Here is a 22,067-nt window from a genome sequence, read left to right as displayed (position 1 = left end):
TCTCGCTGCAAACATCGGACCCTAAAAGTGGGGCTCCTATGCTTAGCACTGCCAAAGGGAGTCAGGTGTCCACCCTCATCCTCTATGCCTCCTCCCTCCCCCCACCCATTACAGGGTCAAAAATACAAGACACAAGCAGCTCCGGATGGGGTCAGGGGCTCAGCAGCTGCTACACACTTGTGTTCCTCTCTCCTGAGCTGTCCAGTTTACAGACCGGCCTCATCCAGACACCCTTTCTCAGACCTTTTATTTGAATTCATGATGGTTAGTGATACCGATTGAGATGCCTTACGGAGAAGTACCCCACCCTCTGTGAAGAAAGAACCAGGCAGTACCATCCACCCTACTTGTGACGTTAACACATAGCTGGTTTAGGGACCGACCAGACTACAAGAATCAAGGGGAATGCCAGGAGTCCAAGGCAGGCCCCATCTCCAATGCCAAGCCTTAGAGCTGGCAGGCATTGGTGAATGCTGCCAACCATGTGGTAGGCCACTAGGTCCTCTTGTTTTCCCTTCCCTTTTCAAATCCCACAATTTCCTGTTGGGGAGAAGCTGTAATTAATACAGTTCAGGCATCAGATCCCAGGCAGAGGCACAGCTGCTGGGATAACTCCAGGAAAACCTGGAAACCAGTGTTTTTCCAATTAGAAGGATTGTGGCATAAACATTTTCTGTGAGTTATATTAAAACCAGATTTCTTACGTCAGCTGCCAAGGGAAGAAGGTAGACTACACTCCCTGCTGCTGCCCAGCCCTTGTTACTCCCTGGGAGGTCGGCCTCCCACTGTAGCCAGACTGGGGCGATCCTGGATTCTGGGGCCGTGGAGCTGCCTCTCAGCAAGTTCTGCTCCTGATAAAGCCCCAAACTTCTTGTTTCACTGTCCCGGGAGATGGGTAAACGGAAGATAGCGCAAACTGAGGAGACAGATGACTCAGGATGATGGGAGAAGGGTGGGAGATGCAGGTTAGCTAGCTAATGTTCCCCCCTTTCAGTGATTTACAGGAGATGTACCCCAGCTTGGTCATGAAGTTGGTTTGCTTCCACTGTGCGATGCACTCCTCAGAAATTTTAAAGTCAGCCTGGATAAGAGACAAAAGGTGATTAGAGAGATGGTGATGGAACTGCAAGAAAACAAAGACTCTCGTACACCACCAGAGTGCAAACTGACTTAACTTTTCTAAGAGCTCTCATCTTTTGACTCGGGTAAACCTGAAACATTCTTGGAGACAAAAATGACAGAATTGAAGCTGTCTTACTTTGGGCACAGCATGAGAAGGCAGGTTCCTTGGAAAAGACAATAATGCTGGGGAAACAGAAGGCAGCAGGAAAAGAGGAAGCCCAAGTAGGGGATGGATTGACGTCATAAAAGAAGCCAAAGATGAGTCTGCAGGAGCTGTTGTGAACAGGGCATTGTGGGCATCGCTGATTCATAGGGTCACTGGGAGTCGGAGCCAACTCAGTGGCACAAAGTTCATTTTAGGGACTTAGTTTAAGAAAATAATCATGAATAAGTGCAAGGAACTATGTACCAAGACATCCATCATAGCATTCTAATAGTGTAAAACGGAACCACCTCAATGTCTAATAAGGGTAAATAATTTAGTTAAATAATGATAATTATGATACAATACTATACAATAAGATCCCCCCTCAATATTTAATAGGGAAGCTTTTCAGGCATCAAGTTAAAAAAAAAAAAAAAAAGAACATATGGTATGACTCAAACTGTAAATATCTCTATGTATAGAAAATATCCAGAAGGAAATAATGACTAATGACATTTTTCAGTATCTCTAGGTGGTAGGACGATGGGTATTTTGTTTTCTTCTTTTTCCCCTATATTTTATACATATCTACGTTGAAAATATATTTTATAGCCAGAAAAAAATAAGTGATTCATAAAGCCATCCTGGAAAACCAGAAAGGAGGGAGGGGATGAAGCCATTTGGCACATACAGCAGGATGGAGAAGTAGAAATCACTCGACATGCCCGCCAGAAAACCTTTAATTGAGGAAACAAGTTCTCTTAGTACGTGTGCTGCTGAAGCGAGCATCAGGAAACAAGTTATTAACCAGAAAAAGCCAAACGTTAGTGTTGGTTCCATGAGGAGAGTGAATTTTTGCTGTTTTGTTCACTGATGTAGTAGCCCAAGCACCCAGAACAATGCCTGACATATATTAGGGACCCAATATTTGTTGAATGAATGAACTCAAGGGTCACAGGGGCCGGCCACGCAGGAGTCAGTGCCCCAGGAGGGGAAGGGAATGAGTGCTCCAAGATCAAGGTGGTGACAGTGACCCTGGGAGGGTTCTGATCCTGGCTCCACCACTTGTGGGGACCCTGTGTGGCCTTGGCAGGTATCCTGCCAGGTAAAATGGGGACTATCTATCACGGACAAGATTCAAATGAGGAACTGTGTGTGCCTCAAGGAGCCTGTCGGTGCTCAGACTTACAAGGGCCCCCTTGGTCCTTAGGCACCTCGTTCAGAAAGGTCTGGAATGAAGGAGGAGGAGGAGCTTAGATGCAGAAAGGCCCAGGTGGAAGAGGGCAGGTTTGGATTCAGTACAGAGCAGTCTGGGGGGACAGTCCAGGCAGCCCAGGTAAGAGGTGAACAATGGCAGCTTTTTACCTGCAACTTCTCAAAGACTTTCTTCTTGGGCTTGAGCTCATCATCCGGTTGGCCCTTCTCATAGCCCTTCACAAACACTCGCTCCCCAGGAGCAGAGCCTGCAGGAGGGTCCAGAGGCTCAACCTTGCGGCTGCCCCCTTCCCTAGAAAGACACACAGGACAAGGAAAGAGTGAAGCTACAGGTTGCCTCCAGCTGTCATGAGATCAAAGCATTAAGCAGTGGTTCTCAACCTTTTTAATGCCTCGACCCTTTAATAGCAGGGTCGCCTAAGACCATCGGAAAACACAGATATTTACATTACGATTCATAAAAGTAGCAAAATTACAGTCATGAAGTAGCAACGAAAATAATTTTATGGTTGGGGGTCACCACAACATGAGGAACTGTATTAAAGGGTCGCGGCATGAGAAAGGTTGAGAACCACTGCATTAGAGCCTCCACATGGAGGCCCTACTGGGATTTCGGGGACATCATCAGGGTTGGGTTAACCAGGGCTAAATGAAGTCCTAGGTCAGAAGAGATATCAAAATCTGGGCTCTTTGGGGAGGAAGTATGACAACAGAGAGAGCAAGGCCTTAAAAGCCCATCAGAACTGAGTTGAATCCTGGCTCCACCACTTATTAGTGTGAGAGGTGGGCATGTACACTGCTCTGAACCTTCCATTTCTGTGTTAATAAAGTTAACGGTAGGTAAAGTGCTTCATTCATAGTACTTGTAAAAGAAATAATTCCTCCATGCACCACCTTTGGGCCAGTGTTCTCATTCTACCTGGCATGTGGAGGGGCATTGCGTGGGCCAACCCACCCTTGGCCTCCCCCAGTCCTGCGCCCCACCCCAAGCCCTTACTTACGTAGAAGCACACAGAAGCATGCCTTGAGACTCAATTCCTCGCATCTTCTGGGGTTTCAGGTTGCAAAGCACCACCACCAGCCTATTCTGCAGTTCCTCCTTGGGCACAAACCGCACCAGGCCGCTCACCACAGTCCGTGGCTCTGCTTCCCCCACATCAATCTTCTCCACATACAGGCTGTCTGCATCTGGGTGCTGCCAGCAAGAGATGTTGGTCCCAGAGTGTCACAATGGAATAGATCATGGGGCCTGGTGAACCCTCTGGCTCCAGAAGGGGCATCTACTCCCTAGAGAAGCTCTTGAGGGACCATCTAGTACTCTCTTTCAAAGTCCCAGATAGCAGACAAGAGACCGGACCTTGAAGGTATATTCTACTCTCAGCCAAGAGGTGGGACTTGAGTAAAATGAGTCTAATTACTTATGTAAGAGGTGGAAGGAAACTCGAAGAGATGAAATGGCCTGGACTATCTGGGTGGCTGCCATTATGGCCACAGCTGCACCAGATGAGTCCTAGGCGCAATGGAAGATGGAGGAGGGTACTGCTGGTTTCACCATCTGAAAGCGCCAGCAGCTCTCAAAATAGTGTTGGTGGCTGGGTCTATACAGTGAAAAGCCAATCAATGCTGGGAGGAGAAAAAGCCCAAACAAATGGGGAAAAAGAAAGTCTTTCTCCCTTCGTGTGTGTGTGTGTGTGTGTGTGTGTGTGTGTGTGTGTGTGTGTGGTGGGGGTTGGTTTGGGAGACAAAGTGGCTGGCCTAAGACAATGCAGCTAGTCCAGACAAACTGGTAGAGACCAGGTGAGTTCATCAGACCAGATTTAACGGATCAACAAGTTCCCCCTGACTAACATCTGCCCCCCCACTGAGTTCCTGGCTATGTTTGGCTGATAAGGTCCAGAGGCAGCAAAGGGAAAAAAGCCTGAGGCCTGGAATTAGACACCTGGGTTCTGACTTGCAATATGATCTCAGGGATGTTACTCCCCGTCTTAGGCCAGGTTTCCTCCAGATGGAAACAGACAAACCTGACCCCTACCTGCCTCTCTGGAATGTAGTGAAAACGAGTACCTTGTCCACACTGACGACTTTCCCCACGCGGATATCCAGTCGGGATGGGACGACCTCCTCTGGTTCCGAATTCTTGGCAGGGCCTTTGGCAACTGACTCTGGGAATAAGAAGAACCCCAAGGGGTCAGAACTGTCCTCTTTCCCTATGGGAAGCCAACTGCTGATCCGACCAAAGGAACTAGCAGCCCTTCTGCAGAATCACCAGAATCCAGCCACCAATTATACATTCATCTATCTATCTATCTATCTATCTATCTATCTATCTATCTATCTATCAAATCATTTAATCCTTCTTCCTTATTTACATTTACTGGATTTACAGAATTACATATTAGTCATGTAGGATTTCATGGAAGTAGCGAACTGAGGACCTGAATACTTTTATAGGATGTGGGAGTACAGACTTTTCTTGATCAATTATACTTTACTTGACTATGAATGCTACTTCTGAGTTGTATCTTCTTTAAAACAGGGTTGTAATACAACCCTTTGAGGAGTGACACACTAAATTTTCATCTATTCTTACTCAGTTATTAGGCGGGAGGAGAGGGGAGGGGACAGTCGTAGCTCTGCCACCTTTAGGTGCTTCCATTCATGCACTCCACGTGTAGTAACTGAGTCTTTTCTGAGAGGCGTGGTTGGCCAGTCAGAGGCACACGGAAGGGAAGTGAGTGACTCTAAAGATGAGCTTCCCTGAGAAGCTGTGCAGGCTGGGCCTAAGCGGCTGTGTCACTGTCATGGTCTAACTGAAGAGGATTTAGTGAAAGGACCCAAGGACACGTCTTACACCAGCATCTCCCGGCAGTGCTGGTACGACGGGATATGGTCACCGCACACTATCCGCCAGACCAAAACCAAGACGACTCAAGCTCCATTCCAGGAGTCAACAGGGTGTGACCCCCTGGCTTCTTGGGTCCTCACTTTAGGACAGACCTTTTTCTGAGGCCCACTGACAGGCTAGTATTCCAGATGACGTCACCCCCTCTGGTCCTTACCCTCCCCTCCTGGCCTTACTCTGCTTTGACGGATCTGGGTAGGCATCGCTGGACAGTTTCTTCAGTGCAGGGGTATTAAACTTTTCCCGGATGGGATCCAGCAACTTGTTCAGGGCGACTTCAACAGAATTCTTTAGGTCTCCAGGGTGTACAACCTGCAAAAGTGTATGAGGCCTGGTGAGGTACGACACTGGAACAGGGCAAAGGACACTGTACACCTCAATCTACTAATATTGTCTGTACAGGATGCAGGGAGTTTTCCCAGCACAATCAGAACCACCTTGTGAAGCTGGTAGGGCAGAGAAGGGAATAGGTTCAGAAAGGTTATCTGACTTGTCCGGGGCCCAGGTCTTTTTTTAAAAAAATATATACATTGTTTATTGATTTCAGAGGGAGAGGGAGAGAAATAGAAACATCAATGATGAGAGAGAATCTTTGATTGGCTGTCAAATATCTAAAAAATGGGCCTTAAAGGCCCTCAGACCTCAGGGGTCACTGAGTCTTTTCTTCCATTTGATGCCCAAACCCTCCTACAACATTGCCTCCAGTGGTTCTGCCTGAACACCTCAGTGGTGGGGAATGTAAGGTCAAGTGAAGCAGCCCTGTCATTGCCACAGAATTAAGGTCATAAGAAAGTTTTTTCTGAAGCTGAACCTAAGCATGCGTCCCTGTGGTCCCCTCCCGAAGTCCCGGTTTAGCCCTCTGGTGCCACAAGAAGAAACTAACCCTAACCCAGGAGAGTCCTTCATGTAGTTGAGGATGACTGGAACCATACTTGCTTTTCAGCTAAACATGCCCAGTTCTTTCATCTGTGCTTTTGTGACATGGTTTTGAGTGTGTTGCCTATAGTGGCATCCTTCCTCTTCCCACGAAGACACCCCCGATTGTCAAATAAACCTCATAAAATTGAAGTCCATGCACAAGCCCAAATGTACTCAGAACAACGGAAAACTGAATGCATTATCAGCTCCCTGGTTCCAGGATCTACATTTCTGATGACTTAGGCCAAGACTCACACAGCCCTATCACATTGCTGACTCAACTTCAGAGTCAATCAAAACTCCCCATTTCCCCCCATGAACACTATTATTACAGCTTCCCTTTATGAACTGTTCATGCCTGCAATGTCCCACCTCACCTTTTAGACTCTAGTCAGATCAAACCACTGCGATTCCTTGTATGGCATGCTGTTTCATCTTACCATGTCTTTGCACAGTTTATTCCCTCACAGATGTCCTCATGAATTCCTACCCCTCAAGTGAAACAGTGGATGCTATCCCCTCTACAAAGATTCCCAGACATGCCAGCCGGTGTGGCTCGGGGGCTGAGCGGCGACCTATGAACCAGGAGGTCGAGGTTCGGTTCCTGGTCAGGGCACATGCCCGGGGTTGCGGGCTCGATCCCCAGTGTGGGGTGTGCAGGAGGCAGCCAATCCATGATTCTCATCGTTGATGTTTCTCTCTCATCCTCTCCCTTCCTCTCTGAAACCAATACATTAAAAAAAAAAAAAAAAAAAAAAAAAAAAAAAAAAAGATTCCCAGACAGCCAGTTAATCACTTCCTCCCATTTTATTTCTAGACCATGCATATATCTTCACTGGGCAGTAAGACAGGAAATATTTATTTATATGTCTGCTTCTCCTACTGGATTATGAACTCCATGAGGATGTAGTCTTCTTTGTATTGCCAGCCCCTAACACGGTGCCTAATACATGGCCACTGAGTAAGTCTTGCTAAACTGACTGGTGAAACGAATAGTATCTTCTATTCTGTCCCTTTATATTTGTGTCTCCTTTTTGAGCCTTGATTTTTTTAAAAAAATATATATTTTATTGAATTTTCAGAGAGAGGAAGGGAGAGGGATAGAGAGCTAGAAACATCGATGAGAGAGAAACATCGACCAGCTGCCTCCTGCACGCCCCCTACCGGGGATGTGCCCGCAACCAATGTACATGCCCTCGACCGGAATCGAACCCGGGACCTTCCAGTCCGCAGACCGACGCTCTATCCACTGAGCCAAACGGTTACCACTTGAGCCTTGATTTTAAACCTGCCCTTGAAATGCTTCCTTTTGGTTTGGTCCTTCCTTCCAGGTTAAGTCCTTTGGAGAGTGATTAGGGCATCAATACATTAGCTTTGTGCTAATCTGTCAACCATCTGAATCCTCACCTAAGCCATTATCAATATACACTGAGTGGCCAGATTATTATGACCTCTGAACGCATAATAATCTGGCCACTCAGTGTATATCCTATATAATAAAAGGCTAATATGCAAATTGTCCCCTCGACCAGGAGTTCAACCAGCAGGCAGGCTGTCCAACTGCCCATGTCCCCTCCCCCTGGCCAGGCTGGCCGGACCCACCCATGCACGAATTCATGCACCGGGCCTCTACTACACACACACACACACACACTGAGTGGCCAGATTATTATGCGTTCAGAGATCATAATAATCTGGCCACTCAGTGTACATAGCTCTGGAGAGCATACATAACCAGAAACCTGGCTAGGACAAGACGGAGAGGTCTGTCAGAATGAGTTCAGTGGGGCCCTGGCTGGGTGGCTCAGTTGGTTGGAGCATCATCCTATACACCAAAAGGTTGTGGGTTCGATGTCCTCAGTTGGGGCATGTATGGGAGGCAACCAATAAATGTTTCTCCCTCACATCGATGTTTCTCTTTCTCTCTCTCTTCTTCTAAAACATATCCTTGGGTGAAGAATAAAAAAAGAAAGAATGAGTTCAGTGGGGATTATTACCTCATCAGCAAAGTCCTTTTCCAGATCCAAGTAAGCTGTGTAGGTTTTGTTTCCACCCCATTTTTCATCTCGAAGGATCACAAACTCTGTAAGAAAAAGGATCCACACCAACAAACTCACTGCTAATGGCAGACGCAGCATTCCTAGCCCAAAGATATGGGTATCTGTTGTTTCTGCCATACGTGTATTTTGAACTTTATTGTGTGGTGTTTTAATTTTTAAAATTGGATGTATGGCCATGTTGTATACTCAACTAGCATCCAAACTCAAGGGGAAGGATCGTGTCTTACATTTCTTTTTATTCCTCTAGTTCATGCCTTGCCCCCACCCTCATTTTATCACCACTACCCACCGCACTTAGAACCTAACCTGGTAACAACACATGGACAACTAGATGGTATTTCAACTCCAACCATTATTAATATTTGTGAATTCAGAGCAGAGAACCAGGGAAGCCATCCCTGGAGGAAGACTGTGACACATCACAAGTATGATACAGTGTATGGTCACAAGTATTATCACTACTAGTTCTGCTGTTTCGGCCTGGCCTCTGAGAAGAAAACAGGGAGTGTCTTACCAGACTTGAGGGGGAAAAGGACATGCTTAATGAAGGACAGAACCCCATTGTTCTCCACATTCCCTGGCTCACAGAAGGCCTTCTTCAGTTTTTTCTTCACATCCTCCTTCCGATCAAGGAGATCAATCTTGGACTCCTAGAAGCCATGGAAGGGAAGAGGACCTCTTGTGGTTGAAAATGAGAATATGCTCAACTAATCTGTGTACCCCGAACAACACAGGTTTGAACTGCACAGATCCACTTATACGCAATTTTTCCCCAATATGTACAGTACTGTAAATATATTTTCTCTTCCTTATCATTTTCTTAATAACATTTTCTTTTCTCTAGCTTACTGTATTATAAGAATACAGTATATAATACATATCACATACAAAATATGTGTTGCTTGACTATTATTGTTAAGGTTCCCAGTCAACAATAGATTATGAGTAGGTAAGTTTTTGGGGAGTCAAAAGTTATATTTAGATTTCAACTGCATGGAGGGGGATGTCGGTGCCCCTAACCTCCACATGTTCAAGGGTCGACTACATTTTAATATTTTAAACAAAGATTTAAAAATTATGAGACTATGTCATTAGCGTTTCTGAGGGGCTAGTCTTCACTTATAATTTTTATGGTGTATTATATTCCCAATTATTAGTGACAACATAATTTATATAACAGTTTCTAAACTTTTGGATTATATCCTGTTACAAATTATATATCATACTACAATGAACAGCTAGCAGAAATTTTTTTGCCTTCTCTAAGATTATTTCCTTAAACTACCAAAAAATTGCCAGGCCTTAAACTATTTTCTGAAAGGGGTATACAAATTGACATTGCCATCAGCAATGTGTGATACTTGTTTCACAAAAACCACCAGCACCAGATATCATGAATTATCTAGAGCTACTTTTCCTTTTTAGGGTAATAGAATTTGTTTCTTATTTTGGAGTGAGTGAGATCATGCTCATTTGAGTTCAGTAGTCACCAAATTCTGGTCCACATATGGCTGTATATGAATCACCTGGGGTGCTTTAAAAAAATATAAATTACAGGGCTCCACCCAAACCTCATGAATCAAAATCTCCTGGGGTTGGGCCAGGTATTATATTTTTAAAAAGCTCTGAGTCATTCTAATGCATTCATGTTTGGGAACTGCTGTTAGCACCTATTTCCAGGATTAAAATATGGTGCATGTCACCAATAGGATGAGTAATGTAATACTTAGAGAAATAATTGAGACATGGAGCACTGTAACTTGAGAGAAAAAAGAATGAGTATATTCTTTTAAAAATAACAATAACAATTTCCATGCATATATTTATTCATCTCTGATCAAAGAACTAGGTGAACGCCCAAACACAACTTTAAACAGAATCACGTAGTAGGATTTGAAAGAAAATACAGATTCCTGAATTGTTTCCCAGAACCACTTTATCAGAACCTAAGGACAGGGTCAAACCAACTTTAAAACAAAATTTTCTAGGTGATTCTGAAGATCAGCCATGTTTGGGAACCCTGAACGCAACCTTCCACATCTCTGTTGGCGACCGCTGCTCTATTCTGTACCCTTAGTGAACAAAATAAAAGTGTACATTCCTTAAATTGGACTTTTACATGTCAAAAGACAGCATATATATTATATTAATTATATCAAACATCACCCTAATAATCAAGATGCTAGTTGGTGAAATGCAACCACAGCCATCTCGTTAATAAGGCTGAATTTTATCATAGTTCTATGAATAAAGAAATTACTTTTGCTTGAGCTTTTTATCAGTAGCAGTAAAACTTCAAAAATCATTAGGACTGCCCTAACCAGTTTGGCTCAGTGGATAGAGCGTCGGCTTGCGGACTGAAGGGTCCCAAGGTTTGATTCCGGTCAAGGGCATGTACCTTGGTTGCAGGCACATCCCCAGTAGGGGGTGTGCAGGAGGCAGCTGATTGATGCTTCTCTCTCGATGTTTCTAACTCTCTATCCCTCTCCCTTCCTCTCTGTAAAAAATCAATAAAATATATTAAAAAAAATCCTCAGGACTACTTCTGGGTCCTTCGGTACTCAAGAACCACTGGAATTAACTGACTAATTTAAGATTACTTATAACTCAAGTATTTGAGACTTCTAGTTAGCTAAGTTACTCTTCTTTTGAGTCCTTAATCTCTTTATCTCTTACTGAAGATTTCTAAACTCAAGTCAGAGTTGGCACCTACCTCTTCTGAAGAACTCATTTTGCTACCAGTTAATCCTGGAACCATAGGATTCATCAGATGGACCCGTTTTGAGTATCCAAGTGCAGGGAGATACTGAGGGGTTAGAAAGAAACAATGCAGATATTAGGATAAACTCCTCCTCAGTACCCTAATCTCATCTGACTTGGCCAGCAACTTAATTGTTTCATATATTCCTTCCAATCTCTTTTTTTCTACTGAATGCCAACTTTCTTTATTTAAAAAATATTTTTATTGATTTCAGAGTGGAAGGGAGGGGAGAGGGAGAGAGAGATAGAAATATAAGTGATGAGAGAGAATCATTGATTGGCCTTCTCCTGCATGCCCCCTACTGGGGATCAAGCGCACAACCGGAAATGTGCCCTGACTGGTAATTGAACCGTGACCTTCTGGTTCATAGGTCAATGTTCAACCACCAAGCCACACCAGCCAGGCCCAAATATACAGCTTTTAACGGTGATCATAATGTAAACAAAGTCCCCCCACCCTGCCAAGCTTTTCTATTAGTATTATATTGTGAGGCTAATGGATTTACTCTCCCATCATAAGCAACTATAAAACCTGGCAATACATAAAATAACCATTTGCAGGCATTGACAGTAAGAGGTGTATTGCTACACATCTTGAGAGAAGGGAAAGCAACGGTGACCACACACTCACCCTGGCTTTCCCTGTGAGGGAATATTTTTCAAACCAGGTGCTGAGAAAAAGAGACAAAGCAGAAAGCAGCTGTCTGACTAAGCAGAGACTGAAGTGCAGGGCTGTCAGGAGGCTAGGATTTGGGAGGGGTTCTAGAGAGAAGGGATTCCCCCCTCTAAAAATCTAAGTCAAAATTCCCCACTGAGACGCATGGCTGTGCATGCATATGAAGAGACTCCAGAAAGCCCAGCAGAGAACAGGTTCCGGAGGCTGAAGACCTGGGCAGAGATTTCAGAGGCTGCACAGTGCTGGATCTCGAGACAGATCTTGAAATTTAGGTTCAATCAAAATAGTGAGGGTTCTGTGAACACCTTGAAATTTCAGTATGAGGCTCTAGAAAAGCCACAGCCTAAGAATAAAAACCACATCAAGGGAACAAGGGCAAAACTGTAATGGACCTGTTCTAACAAAGTCTAAAGCCAACCCCTGACAGGATCAAGTGATAAGTCAGTAACTTAACAGTCTACAGAAAACATATTACTTTATAAACATAATCCAGAGCTGCTATAACGTATCTACGATGACTCTGATACAGTAAAAAAGTACTAGAAATGAAAAGCAGAAAAAAAGTAACTGATAGTTAAAATAGTCAACAAAAGCAGAGCCACAGACCTTCCAGGTATTGGAATAAGCAGATCAAAGTGTCAAAATAATCATGATTAGTGTGTTAAAGGGAATAGAGGAAAAGGAAAAGATGGAGAACCGTAAACAAGAATCAGAATGTATAAAGAAGAATCAAATGGAAGTTCCAAAAAGGCACAACACAATACTGAATAAATTCAACAGAAGATAGGATAAATAAACTTGAAGAAAAGTCAATAGAGAATATCCAAACTAAAGCACAGAGGGAACAAAGAAAGGAAAAAACCAGAATATTAGAGGTCTAATATATATGTAATTAGGGTCCCAGGAGAAGAGACCGAGAATAGGACAGAAGCAATATTTAAGGAAATAATAGGGGACAATTTTCCAAATTTGATAAGCACGTCAACCTAGAGATAAAAGAAGCTCAGCAAAATCCAAGCAGGATAAATACAAAGAAAACTGTAGCAAAAAAAAACATCGTCGTCAAATTGTTGAAAATCGGAGACAAAGAAATAACCTTTAAAACTGCCAGAAAAAAAAAAAATTTATCTGACACAATGACATCTATAGGTGGCGTTTCAGTAGAAATTATGGAAGCCAGAGGCAATGGGACAACTCTTTAAAAGGCTAAAAGAAAAATAACTGTCAACCTAGAATTTATACCCATTGAAAGCAAAAGAAAGATGTTTGCAGATAAAAGCTGAAAGAACTCATTACCAAGAAGAGACCTTCACTACAAACAAAATACTAAGGGGGGCTCTAGACTAAAGGAAAATGATCCCAGATGGAAGCATAGAGACATAGAATTGCAGGAAGAAATCAAGAGTATCAGAAAGGGTGAGCAATGGTAAGTATTCATGAAAATTGTTTACAAAACAATTATAATGAAGTTTTTGGGATTTAAAGTATATATAAAAGTGAAATATATATAAAAATATAGATTTTTGCATTGTTGGGAAGTGGTAAAAATATCTAACTTAAACTGTAATGAATTACAAGGATACAAGTTATCTCTAGGGCAGGAATGGGCAAAACTTTTCTGTAAAGGGCAAGATACTAAATATTTTAGGATTTGTGGGCTGCACATATAGTCTCTCTTACATACTTTCCATTTTTTTTTTATAATCCTTAAAAATATATAAAAACTGCCCTGGCTGGTGTGGCTCAGTTGGTTAGAGCATCATCCTGTACACTGAAGGGTTGTGGGTTTAATTCCTAGTCAGGGCACATATCCAGGTTGTGGGTTCAATCCCCAGTTGGGGTGCATACAGGAGGCAACCAATTGCTATTTCTTTCCCACATTGATGTTTCTCTATCTCTCTTCCTTCCTCTCTCTCTAATAATCAATATAAAATATAGATATATTTATAAAAATTTACATTGTAAACATTTCCCCAATCACTAAAGATATCTAAAAACCATCAAAAAATTAAATAATATTCCAATGTGAGGCTTTATTATAATGTATTAACCAATCCCTTGGCATTTGATGTAAATTTATTTCTAGATTTTTGCTTTAAATTGATAATATGATAAATACTTTCATACATAACTCAAGTTGCAGTTTTAAAATTATTTCCTTAGGCTAAATTTTTATAATTATTAGGGCGAAGGGCAGAAACATTTTAGTGTTGTCAAACCACCCTCCAGCCATTTCCACTAGCAGTGTTTTCTCTCCACCCTTGCCAATGTGAGGTTTTGAGATGCTTACAAAAATACCAACTGCTTCTCAAAAGCTCTTTTCAACTTACTCAAGCTCTTTCCCAGAAAAAAACACTATTATGGGCTTGTACTAATTTCCTCCTTTAAGCACTATTAAACCTCATCTTAGAGCTGAGTGGTTTATATAAAATCCTGAGCAAACAGACCAAATGCTCTGGGAAAGAACAGCAGTGCCTCTCCCTGGAAACTGAGCTGTTTGCTTGGCCATTAACTGAGATACTGAACCACTTTCTTACTCTTTCTAGCCTCAGTTTTCTCATCTGCAAAACAAAGGAAAATAATACTTACCATACAATATGGTTATGAGTGGCGGGACTGGCATTTTCAGCAGAGCTCTGAGGCTCAAAAGTAAAAAGATAGAAGAGAGGATACTAACCTTCTCTGCAAAGGTGAAAATCTTTCTCTGATCAATGCCTCCAAATTGGGCATCTACTTTCAAATATTCTTCATCCAAGGCCTGTGGAGAGAAAACACATGAGCATCAACTGCTACTATATTTCTTCTATATGCATCTAGGTAATCAGAAACTTTTGACCATGTCAAAGGTACCCACTGCATAATGAAGCCTATGAAAAATGTTAAATAAGGGGCAGAGGAAAGTGCTGAGAGAGCTCAGGCAAAAAAGGCAGGGCTAAACTAGTAAACAAAGACTTACTGTCACTTAATACATGCCAGGCCTAGTGTCAGCCCAGTGGATGCAGAGATGAATCAAACCCAGACTCAGCCTTCAAGGAACCAATTACCCAGTTGAGAAGAGACACATAAACAGATAATTTTGTCATGCTAGGGTGCCTAGCAATATCCCTGACAGTGAATGGTTTTAAGGCAGGGAGAAACCTGACCTATATTGTAGAAAAACCACACCAGTAAGAGGGCAGAGCACGGAATGGAGGCCTATGAGTTGGAGATAAAGAAAATATCTAGAAAGCTGCTGTGAGAGTCCAGGTGAGAAATAATGATGAATCAAGTCAGTGGAGATGTAGAGTAAGACTGAATTTAAGAGATTTTTTTAAGAAGCAGAATTGATAAAATGTAGTGTCTGATTGGATGGGGGAGAAGAGTAAGGAGAGGTAGAGAAAGATGAGCAAGCAGGAAGAATCTAGAATAGCATTGTCCAAAAGAACTTACTGTGATTATAAATATGTTCTATATCTTTGCTGTCCAACCTGATAGCCACTAGTCACACGTGGCTCATGAGCAACTGTAATATGGTCGATGTGACTAAAGAACTAAAATTTTAATTACTTAAAAAAAAAAAAAAATACTGCCCTGACGGTGTTGCTCAGTGGTTGAGCAGTGACCTATGAACCAGGAGGCAAAGTGTGATTCCCAGTTAGGGCACATGCCTGAGTTGCAGGCTCCATCCCCAGTGTGGGGCGTGCAAGAGGCAGCCGATCAATAATTCTCTCTTATCATTGATGTTTCTCTCCTCTCTCTCTCTCTCTCTCTCTCATTTTCTCTCTGAAATCAACAAAAATATATATTTAAAAAATATTATTTTTAAAATCCTCACCTGAGAATATTTATTTTTAGAGAGAGAGGAAGAGAGAGAAAGAGAAACATTAATGTGAGAGAGAAATATCAATCAAATCCTGCAACCTTTTGGTATATGGACGATGTTCCAATGAACTGAGCACCTGGTGAAGGCTAATTTTAATTACTTTTAACAGCCATATATGGCTATAACTAGAGGCTATCACAGTGGACAGTGTAGATCAATAATGTCTCCAGGTTTAACCTTTGGAAAGATCACTTGGAGGTGACAAGGGAGGAATAATTTTCTTACATCAAACATTATAGAAATATATAAAGAGCCCTAGCCAGTTTGGCTCAGTGGATAGAGATGGGCCTGCAGACTGAAGGGTCCCAGGTTTGATTCTGGTCAAGGGCACATGTCCAGGTTGTGGGCTCAATCCCCAGTAGGGGGCATGCAGGAGGCAGGCGATCAATGATTCTCATCATTGTTGTTTCTATCTCTCCCTCTCCCTTCTTCTTTGAAATCAATAAAAAAAAATTTTTAAAAAAGAAATATACAAAGAAAAAGTTGTCTATCTCCATTTTCATCCTGCCTTCCTAAAGTTACCAATTTTAACAGTTTGATTTGTATTTTTCCATCTTTCTTTTTGTTCATATAAGTGTGCACACATGAAATAGGATGAGCTGGTTTTGTTTAATGGAAAATAAGATCATGCCTAAAATTTATTTTCACACATTGCTCTGAAATTAATTTTCAAGAGATTGTGGTCAACTTAAAGAAGATTTGCGAGATGAGCAGTGTTTTTTTGTTTTAAATATATTTTTATTGATTTCAGAGAGGAAGGGAGAGGGAGAGAGAGATAGAAACATCGATGAGAGAGATTCGCCAATCGGCTGCCTCCTGCATGCCCCCTACTGGGGATCGGGCCTACAACCTGGGCATGTCCCCATGACCAGAATCGAACCCCAGACCCTTCAGTCCTCAGGCCGACGCTCTGTCCACTGAGCCAAACTGGCTAGGGCAGATGAGCAGTTAAAGGACAGATAGGTAGGGGAAACTTACAACTGACAAAGCCAGAGGGTTTTAGGAACTGGAGGCAGGTAGAGGAGGAGGGAGACAGAAAGGAAGGCCTACCACATTGTGAAGGAACAGCAAGTGCATCAGTTTAATTAGGCTGAGAGAGAGGTTTCGACCAGTGGTTAGAAGCAGAACAGAAACGGTCACTAGGTAACCCCATCCCTCGTAAGTACCTGTAGTCCAGGGTACAGCAGACCACTCAGCAAAGGGTGCTCCACCTGCTTGACCACCTCAGCTCCAGCTTTCTTGGCATCGTGCTGTGTGACCACAGAGGAGAGTCTGTAAACGTCTAGCGTGTACTCTCTGAGGAGGAAAGGAAGAGCAGACAGTTAAAACCACGCCCAGGCCTCAGTTTAATCCTAAAGCACTTTAATTCACTCTCCCAATCTTAAGACATTTCAAAAGAGCACTGCCTACTAGCTTTTAAAATGTGAGTGGCCCATCCTTTCATTCAAAATACTACTTCATTTTTATGTGTTGTATTGTGTTTTTTTTTAAAAAAGATGGCTTTAATCTTCACTTATGTCTTGAAATACTGCTTCTCAGCCATTCCCCTCCATTCTCCTTTTCTGGAATGCCTATTAAATAAACATCAGAATTTCTCAAACTATCTTCTATGTCTTAAGAATAGTGTACCCATTGCTCAGTTTAAGAAAAAGGACCTAGTGCCCGGCCAGCATGGCTCAGTGGTTGAGCGTCAACCTATGAACCAGGAGGTCATGGTTCGATTCCCAGTCAGGGCACATGCCTGGGTTGCGGGCTCAATCCCCAGGGCGGGGGCATGCAGGAAGCAGCCTATCAATGATTCTCTCTCATCATTGAAGTTTCTCTCTCTCTCTCTCTGAAATCAATAAAAAAATATTTAAAACAAAGTAGGGCACAAAATCACATGTATTCTAACATCACAAACATGAATAAAACTGACAAGCAATAAAAGTTGTTGGGGAGGTGATAAACAAGTGAAATATTTTTCTTTCACATTTCTTTTATCAATATTTGCTGAGCCTGGAAGGAGAAAGGAAGGCTGAATTGTTCATCATTGCTCTCCCATATGCTGTGAGCTCTGTAAGGCCAAGGACTTTTGTTATGATTACATTTATATCTCCAGCAAATGGAGATATTCCTAGGCATTTACTAGTCAGTACATTTTCAATGGATGAATGAAAAGGACAAAAGGAATACATTTTTAAATGGTTAATAGGTAGAGCCAAACAGCTTCTACTCCAAATTTAAGAGTGCCTAGACTCCACAGACCTGTAATTAGGGAGGAGCATCGGGGCCAGGAGGAAGGTGGGTGATCAAGCACTTACTTGCTGAGCTGGTAATCGGTGCCTTTGATGAACTTGAGCTTCTCCAAGGGCACACCAATACTCTCCAGCATCGCCTTGATCACATTCTCGTAGTAGCTGGTCCGGAGTTCTAGAAGTTCCCATGGGGCTTTCATGTTATCCAGGTATGCATGAAGGTCCGCAAATAGAATTGTGACCTGGACAGAAGAGATAAGGAACCAGCAAAATGTGAATTTGCCTGAGGACCTCCACACCCCCTCCCTGCCCTGCCCTTGTCAAGTCCCTCTTCTGGCCCTTCCCCCAGGGCAGCGGCTTTGTTTAAGTATTATTGCTTACTTCACATCCTGCTTTCAAGAAGTCTGCGATCTTAGACATCGGCACGAAGTAAGCCACATGTGGCTTGCCTGTGGTTGCTGTTCCCCAGTAAACTTTAAGTTCCCGATCCTTCAGTATCTCCTTCAGCTTCTCTTCCCCCAGAACCTCCTGTTGTGGAAGCAGAAGAGCTGGTTTAATGCCGGTGCCCCACCTTGCTCATCCTTTACCCTGTGACAAGGAAAACAAAGGCATGTGTCACCGGGGGTCCAGGCTCAGAGCCAGCAGGGGGTCCAGCCATGGTCTCAGTGGGGAGTGAGAGCCAATAAAAGTTGGTGTTGTTGCTAGTACCACTCCAGTGAAATGACAGTGACATTAGGGGAATGGGCATGTCCCCAACCGCATCTTCCCATCCAACTACCTCTAACTCATGCTCCTTCCTTTCAAAGCCAACGTCTTAAAAAAGTTATCTCTTCTTCCATTTGAGTTTGAATTCCATGCAGCATTACACCACTGAAAATGCTCTTGCTAAGATCACAGATGGTCTCCAAGTTGCTAAATTCAATTCTCACTCCCTTCCTGAAACACTCTCCTCTTTTGGTCTCTTCTATTTCATTCTTAGTTTTCCTCCTACTTTGGCTGCCGGGTCTCAGATTTTTTTTGCATCTGTTCTTCTTCCCCCTAATCACGAAATATTAGCAATTCTTGCAGCCCTACCTCTTCTCACTTTACATTCTCCCTGATCTCCTTCAGTGGCTTCAATTACTGTTTATGAGCTAGTAACTACCAATTCTCCTGCTCACACCCATGCACAGAACTGTGTACTTTTTATCAACCCAGTTAATCCAAACTCAACGTGTTCAAAATTAAAAGCTCATGCTCGCATCTTTCCATCTTATTCCCCAACCATCCTTTTCAGTAAATGGTACTATCATTCATCAAGTTGCATAAATTACTCTGAAACAGCTTTTAAACCCTTCTACTTCTCTCCACCTCTATCCCACCACCCTAGTCTAGGCCACCATTAGATTACATCAAGGTTATTACTATAGCAGTCTACCAGGTCTCCCATATCTAATCTCTTGCTCTCTAATCCATTCTCCAAAAGCCAGCCAGAGAGATCTTTAAAACCTAAAATTTGATTAACTCATTTACCTGTTTAAATACTTTAATGATTTCCTTTTGCCCTAAAATATATTGGAAAAACCTTAATAGGCTGGTATGTTACAGATAAAAAGAGATTTTAGTGTTTGTTCAAGTGATTGTTGGGAGGGCTGTTGGAAGCCATGGTGACAAAAATTGTTTTGCTGGTTGGATTTATCTATTAAAATTGGACTTGTTAAAATTCTGTGTTCCAAGCTGATTGGAGGTTGATCCTGTATCCTCCAAGCTCCTGACTTATTTGGACTCTTGGAAGGTTCTTACTACCCAAGGAAAGGTCATATCACTTACCCTTTAAAACCTGAGTGAGTCAATGCCATTAGCTTTGTATATCCTTTGTTCCCAACCAGCACTATTTTATGGAGAGAGCCTAGGAAACAAAGGATCCGGCTAAGGGGAAGCATGCAAAAATCTCTGGTTAAGATTAAGTCATGAGTGGAAATAACTCAAATGTCCATGAACTGATGAATAGATAAACGAAAAATCTGGTCTAATCCATGTAATGGAATATTACTCAGCCATAAAAAAGGAATGAGGTTTTGACAGGTACAACATGAATGAACCTTGAAAACATTATTCTAAATGGAAGATGTCTGATACAAAGGACATATAAATGTCCAGAATAGGCAAATACATAGAGATATAAATTAGTGTTTCCCTAGGATTGGGGGGTGGGGAAGAATGGGAAGTGACTGCTAAGGGGTATAGATTTTTTGAGGGTGATAAAAGTGTTCTGGAAATAGATAATGGTGATAATAGCACAACTTAGTAACTACAATAAACCCACTGAATTTTACACTTTAAAAGGGTGAATTTTATGGTATGTGAATTGTATCTCAAAAAAAAAAAAAAAAGATGAAAAAGGCTGTGACCTAATACTGCTCTTAGAATAAAATCCCAATTTTATTTTTAATCTATCATTCTTTCTTCCTATCTATCTATCTATCTATCTATCTATCTATCTATCTATCTATTTCTTGTTACTCCTCGCCCGAGGATATTTTTCCATTGATTTTTAGGGAGAGTGGACGAGAGGGAAAGACAAAGAGAAACCTCGATGTGGGAGAAACATCGATTGGTTGCCTCCTGCACAAGCCCCGACCAGGGCCCAGGCCGGGGAGAAGCCTGCAACCAAGGTATGTGCCCTTGACTGGAATCGAACCCGGGACCCTTTGGTCAGCAGGCCCACGCTCTATCCATTGAACCCAACCGGCTAGGGCTAAAATCCCAGCTTACAAGACCCTCAAAGACCTGGTCCCTGTACCTCTCCTAAACATACAAGTAAAATGTATAGCATGTCAGTTGGTGATAAGTTCTATGAGGAAGCAACCACAAAAAGGCAGAGCAAGTGATTTGTTATGTAAATAAAGTGCTTCGAGAAAGGCCTTCCAGATAAAGATGACAATAGTCAGAGAGCCTGGAGGCAAGGGAAAGAGCAATACATATAAAGATTAAGTGTTTGATCTGCATTTTGCTCACTCTACTCCAGCCAAATTAGCCTCCTATCTGAACCATAGTGTTTTTGCTCTCCTCTGGGTCTTTTTATTTTATTTATTTATTTATTTTATTATTATTTTTTTGGGTCTTTTTATTTTTAAAATTTTTAATTATATATAATTTTATTGATTTCAGAGAGGAAGGGAGAGGGAGAAAGGGCTAGAAACATCAATGATGAGAGAGAATCATTGATTGGATGCCTCCTGCACGCCCCCTACTGGGGATCGAGCCCGAAACCCGGGAATGTGCCCTGACAGGAATTGAACGGTGACCTCCTGGTTCATAGGTCAATGCTCAACCACTGAGCTACGTCGGTTAGGCTTTCCCCTGGGTCTTGATCTGTGTTCTTTTTACCTGAAATGTCCTAGTCCCACCCCCCACCGCCATTCTTCCTCTGGTTAACTCCCACTCCTGCTGTTCCTGGAAACAGCAGGAACATAAGTGAAGAGGTGATCTGCAGCTTTCAGGGTGCGGTTTAAAGGTCACTTCTTCAATCTTCCCTGACACCCCAGCTGTCTCCCCTAATTTCTTTTCAAAGTTTCGTGTATAGTCATTTACAGTACCTTCTTCAACTGTAATTAAGTGCTTGGATTACAAGTCATTTTTAACGTCTGATTCCCTTCAGACAAACTGTGGGTGGGCAGAGCCTTGACGTATCCCCATTACCTAGCACCGCGCCTGGCACATAATAGGGTGGGAGTCCGAATTCAAAGTCTGGTTCAACACAGGCAACTGAATACAGGAGGTGAGCCCAGTGTGGTTTCTGTGGTACCCAGATAACTGACTGACTGACTGCCTGGTGGACCCGCAGTGAGGACTGCAGGCTCTCTCACAGCTGCTCTGGCGCCGAGTCCCCGGCCCCATACACTTAGGATCTCGTAATGGGGTTCAGGATCTCTGAACGTTGGGTCCTCAGTCGCCAACAACGCGTTCCCAACTCTAAGGCCTGACCTGAAGGTTCCGGGTGATAAGGTGCAGCTTCTCTTCTGGGCTCAGAGCATCCCCCATGGCTCCGTCGCCCTTGTCTTCCGGGCTCAACCCAGCGCTGCGCCCTTTCCTCGCTCTCGGTCTCGGTCGCCGCCGCCGCCGCCTCGTGCCGGGAACTGTACTGTCAGGTTGCATCAGCTGAGCTCGTCGCTCGGCTTGCTCGGCCTG

At 42.9% G+C, this 22,067-nt stretch overlaps 1 protein-coding gene across 2 annotated transcripts; it reads right to left on the bottom strand.

Annotated features, from left to right (window-relative positions):
• Positions 1-78: 78 nt before the first annotated feature.
• YARS1 (tyrosyl-tRNA synthetase 1) lies at positions 79-22,065 on the bottom strand. 2 transcript variants are annotated; one of them, XM_079776048.1, is made up of 13 exons: positions 21,864-22,065; positions 18,279-18,425; positions 17,964-18,139; positions 16,827-16,956; positions 14,476-14,556; positions 11,076-11,168; positions 8,877-9,012; positions 8,300-8,385; positions 5,561-5,696; positions 4,547-4,644; positions 3,484-3,677; positions 2,633-2,774; positions 79-1,081 (listed from the first exon to the last, which is right to left on the bottom strand). In XM_079776048.1, the coding sequence occupies exons 1-13, from the start codon at positions 22,032-22,034 to the stop codon at positions 971-973; spliced, it is 1,701 nt and encodes a 566-aa protein (XP_079632174.1). In that variant the 5' UTR covers positions 22,035-22,065; the 3' UTR covers positions 79-970. The 2 variants fall into 2 exon arrangements, with proteins under 2 accessions (XP_079632174.1, XP_079632175.1); XM_079776049.1 differs by having other exon boundaries at positions 18,279-18,485; positions 21,864-22,002.
• Positions 22,066-22,067: the final 2 nt, after the last annotated feature.

The sequence above is a fragment of the Cnephaeus nilssonii genome (assembly GCF_951640355.1).
Source record: "Cnephaeus nilssonii genome assembly, chromosome: 7".
In the NCBI taxonomy this organism is placed as follows: Eukaryota; Metazoa; Chordata; class Mammalia; order Chiroptera; family Vespertilionidae; genus Cnephaeus; species Cnephaeus nilssonii.
This window is presented reverse-complemented; position numbering and strand designations above follow the sequence as displayed.

Bases quoted from the DNA above. Each gene is read 5' to 3' on its own strand.
- YARS1 (XM_079776048.1), bottom strand. From the start codon at position 22,034: ATGCAACCTGACAGTACAGTTCCCGGCACGAGGCGGCGGCGGCGGCGA. The intron at 11,169-14,475 runs GTTAGTATCCTC...CTAACCCCTCAG, and splicing joins TTTTCACCTTTGCAGAGAAG to TATCTCCCTGCACTTGGATA. The intron at 5,697-8,299 runs GTAATAATCCCC...ACACTTTTGCAG, and splicing joins AAAAGGACTTTGCTGATGAG to GTTGTACACCCTGGAGACCT.